At 40.2% G+C, this 4787-nt stretch overlaps 1 protein-coding gene across 1 annotated transcript; it reads right to left on the reverse strand.

Moving 5' to 3' along the window:
• Window positions 1-311: 311 nt before the first annotated feature.
• LOC104278087 (BRO1 domain-containing protein BROX-like) lies at window positions 312-4157 on the reverse strand (the record flags this gene model as incomplete). Its single annotated transcript, XM_009874958.1, has 4 exons — window positions 312-398; window positions 907-1066; window positions 2480-2630; window positions 4076-4157. Coding segments are annotated over 4 exons (480 nt in total), but the record flags the coding sequence as incomplete, so codon positions are not given.
• Between the last annotated feature and the right edge of the window lie 630 nt (window positions 4158-4787).

The following is a 4787-nucleotide window of genomic DNA, read 5'->3' on the forward strand; positions in this document are numbered from 1 at the left end:
CAATCATGATACTTCCTTTGCTATTTGTGGGTAGAAACTAAACCCACAAAAAGCAACTCTCCCGAGGCACAATAGGAACATTTAAGCCCACTCATTCTATGAGATCCCACTAAAACCAAAAATACGTCAGATATAAATAAACTCCTAGAAATCCACCACATTCTCAAGCAAGATAGATGCATACTAACAAAAGTAAGTTAAATTAGTCTCCAAAATTAAAAAAGAAGAATCAGAAAAAGGGGAGATCAGAACCAAAGCCCCAGGGTCCAATTAATAACAGTTTCAAAGTGAATTCAAAGCACTTATGGCACTTAAGAAATCTGGCATCCACTGTCTTTTTGAGGCTTTATATCTGGTTCCTTCAGAGGTTTTACTTCTTCATCTGGTTTTGGTTTAGCCTGCAAATAAGAAGAAAAGAAAACCTAAATACCACAAGCACAAACCACTGCGTCTGCACAGTATTTATGCACAGCTAACTTTACACATTCTAGTCTAATAGCCCTCTCTCTTTTCAAGGCTGAAGGCTTTGAGCAAGCCTCAAGCAAGGGAGGAAAAGCCAAATATTCTTTATTTCAGCATGCTTAAATGAATCCTTTTCAAAAAAGAATCATTCTATAATATTCACTCCTGTAACATTTTAGCATCTTATATACATTAAAGAATATCCTCCTATTCAGGACTTGAGGGAAAAAAAAAGAAAAATACTTTTAATTTCCAGATGCTGACAGTGTGGCAGAGAGGGTAACTGACTTGCCTCCTGGCACCACAGAAACATGAGCTTGGGCAGCAGCCTCGTGTCTACAGACTGCACTGAGCTGGGGAATATTACAGAAGAGCAAAATAATAATTCTGTATTATACACAGAATAAACCTAACGGGATAGATCAGTACATAAGATTATCTTACAGTGTCATCCTTTGGCCTCTTGGTGAGATCAAATGCTGCAAGTGTTTCAGGAGTCCAGTGTGCGTTCAAGGCAGGAAATTCAAAAGGAACAGGCTCTACCAAGCCATAGTTTGCCTTCAGTTCCAGCTGGGGAGCCTCCGCTGGCACCTTCTGAAAATAGCTGTCATAGAATACAACAATACATTTAAAACAGCGCACTGTATCTGCAAGTCTCGTTTGCAGTTCTAAGAGAAACAGTCTGGGTTTTTACAGTGGCAGTCACGGCTGCTCTCTTCCATTTCATTAAGGCACCATCCAGAACACATTCTGACAGAATCATAAAATCAAAACCAATTCCTTCTTGGTATTTTTCATCCCCTAAAAGCTAGGTGGGTTTTTTTCCTACTTGATAATGATTATGCCCAGCGCTTCAATGAGAAGAGCACCTTTTGTCCAGAAAGACCGTCAAAACCCAAATGAGGATTTAAAATGCTTCCCAAGAAACACGATGACAGTTCTTTTCCTAAGTCAGTCTTAACGTGCCACAGTGCGTAACAGCAACGACACTGCAACATCCACAAAGACCTGCTACAACACAAAGCCTGAATGAGGGTACAGATCTACCCTTGGCAAACCAACAAGGGCTGAAAACTGACAAATACTGACATGTGCTACCTTACTTTTGCGCTGCAGTAGAGCTCTGTGGCAGGGACACCTCCTGAAACAGTCACTGGTTATCTGGTTTCTCTTTAAAATCTCTTTCTAGGGGGACGTGGATTTGTTGAAATCTCCTGTCTGCTGCTGTTGTAAGCTACGACAACGGTTATTGGAACCAAAGCAGAGTAGAGAATTTGTTTTCCTATTTGCAGTTTGGCTTAAGGTACTTGACAATCCTTCTTGTTCAGTCAATATCCCTCTTATATAGGTCTTTAAATATTATAAAAAAGGGAAATAGCAAACCCAATATGGAATACAAAATCATAGGGGGAGGGAAAAAAAGAAATGAGCAGAAGAATTCTAAAGCTAAACTAAGCTTGCTATTTTAAACTGCTTTCAAGCTCTTTTTGGAAGGAGTATTAACTAACAGAAAGCCCAATTCACAATACTAATTATACTTAGACTGGTAAAGCACTAAGCATATTCTTCACTGTAGGCATGACTCTGTTTTGACTTTTCTGCTAGCAAAACAGAATCAGCTACCAGTCTTCTCAACCTCCCCTCTATCCAATTTTGACTCCCAGATCCCAGCAGTTGGGAGGAGGACATCTGAGCAACAGGCAAGCTCTGCAGGACTTTCAGACAGAAGGAAAAGGAACAAAGCGGCTGAGGAAGGAAGGAAGAAAACTGCTAAACCTCTCCAGTACGTCAGTCCAGCCTACCTGGCTGAACTGGCACAGAACACAGAGAGGGTGATAGCACAGACCCACAGCAAATCTGCCAAGAGAAAATTATAGAATTGCCAATTTAAGTTATACACCATGCCATAATAGAATATAAAAACTGGAGATTAATATTTACCATCCCATCTTGAAATAAAGGCAAATGAGGTAAGACCAGTACATACAGAATACTACACCAACCGCTAATTACTTACATGAATCCATTCTCTCTCTGGCATTTTTCTAGCGTGTTCTTAATCAAACTTCCTAATTTCCTAAAGAAGAGATGTCCAGAAGGTTTGGCAGTAGTCCCGGGCCCTTTAGTTTCTCCATATTCTTTGCACAATGCTTCAGCCTTGGCAAAAACTTTGCAAATAAAAAAGAAATGTAATAAAAATCATTTACATGGTTCTGATCTACAGCGCTTCAGTTTTAGGAGTTATCGGAATCCATCCAGGCTTCTTGCTTCTTAGAAACAAAAATAAACTAGCTCAAAGGCAGCACTTCCAGACAAGATTTACTGCACCCAAAATGTGACTGGGGAAAAAAACAAAAAACAAAAAAGGTAGCTTTTTGGGTAGGAGGATGCAGGAAAGCATTCTTACACGTGAGGCAAAATGCAACAGTAAGTCCAAGAACTGCGCCACGTGGGAAAAAGAGAGGGTATGAAGGTGTCCATACACAGCTGACGCCCCAAAATAAAAATGTGGAGTGGGAAAAGAAGCACACTTCTCTGAACAGCCGGCACAGTAAAAAACACAGTGTTTGTTTCATGGCAAGTAATCCAAATCAGTTTGTTCTTAATAAATTATTTTATTTTTTAGAATTAATATTCAAAGCTTCCAATTTGACGATTTGAGCATTTTTCTTAAATGATCTCTAAGGTCCCTTCCAGCCTAGGCCATTCTATAATTCTATGATTCACACACTGTGGTGAAGTTATGCGGTCCAGGTCGTTGGAGTAGCAATAGCTTTGAGGAGAGAAGGATGGGCAGAAGGGGGGATCTCATCATGCTCTATAATTACTTGAAAGGACATTGTAGAGAGGTTGGTGCTGGTCTCTTCTCACCGGTAATCAGTGACAGAACCAGGGGGAATGGTTTCAAGTTGCAACAGGGCAGGTTTAGGCTGGACATTAGGAAGAAATTCTTCACAGAAAGAGTGGTCAGACACTGGAACAGACTGCCTAGGGAGGTGGTTGAGTCGCCATCCCTGGATGTGTTCAAGTGTCATTCAGAGGGGGTGTTGGGTGATATGGTTTAGGGGTGACCTTGTAGTGTAGGGTCAATGGTTGGACTCAATAATCCCAAGGGTCTTTCCCAACCTCAATTGTTCTACGATTCTAGGATAAGACCCTAAACTGCTGTAAACTTCCCATAATCTACCTTTCAAACATCTAGAAAGGAAATTAGTTACTGAAACCTGTTTAAAAACAAATAAACATGGTCTAGATTTATTATTTAATGAAAGATAGAGCGACCTCCGAAGCAGAAAAGGTGGCAGTAACTTAACATAGAGGCCAGAAAACATGATGAGCAGACAATTGATTTTTACACTGCATTGCAGGCAGTCCAAAGTCGGTCTTTAACACGCTGAGAAGTGAAGATGAAATTTTCTGCAGCACTGTTAGGAAAGGCAGTCTTAATAAGACCAAAAATAATATACTGTCTCTATTTAAAAGTGTGCTGGACTTCCATCAGGTGACAGATAAAACCTTAAGTTTATGGGAGACCAGATAAACACAACGCAGCATAAGAACACACACATGTTGTTTTCATCAGCCCCTCTAATTCAGTCTCAATCACACTTACATTTTTCCGATTCCTGTAGAGATCTGATTGCTTCCCCACATTTATCACTCGCCAGTAAAGTCTGACCATGGTAACAGTATGCCTAACGGGAGAGGACAAAATCATTACTAACATTGTTACTGAGCCTAGAAGAAATGAAGTATTCTCCTGCTTGAGATATTTTGTCATATTCCAAATAACTTCTCTACCCTAAAAAGTCCTATTCATTCACCTTTATGCTTGAAGATAGTACTGTATTCCAGTGAGAACCAAATTGCCTCTTTTCTGCTATCAGGAGCTGCTGAGTTTAAATGCTAAATATCATGGATGAAAGAAGAACCCCATGAATTCACATCTGCCTTGCATACCTTCCTTCATTGTTTGTTCTCACATGTTACCTAAATCTACTATTGCCCACATTACACAAATAAAGTACCAAAAAGTACATGAATAATAAAAGAAGGGCGATAACCCTCTCTCAAATTTGCCAACAAGGCAAGCAGCTTTCAGCTACAGGTTTAACGTATGAAAAAGACAATTGTGTTAACTGCTTAGCATGGGTCTTTTGTTGCAGTATGAAAAAGCCACATTACAGGCTGTGGAAGGCTGCAAGAAATAAACAGTGAATTGAACAGCTGATGACCCCAAGAGTGCCATGGCACTTGCTAAGAGATCCGTCACACAGAAAGGGACAGCACTTGGAATGACTCACTTGAGGGAAGAGATGCCATCC

The sequence above is a fragment of the Apaloderma vittatum genome, unplaced genomic scaffold (genome assembly GCF_000703405.1).
Source record: "Apaloderma vittatum isolate BGI_N311 unplaced genomic scaffold, ASM70340v1 scaffold19990, whole genome shotgun sequence".
NCBI lineage: Eukaryota > Metazoa > Chordata > Aves > Trogoniformes > Trogonidae > Apaloderma > Apaloderma vittatum.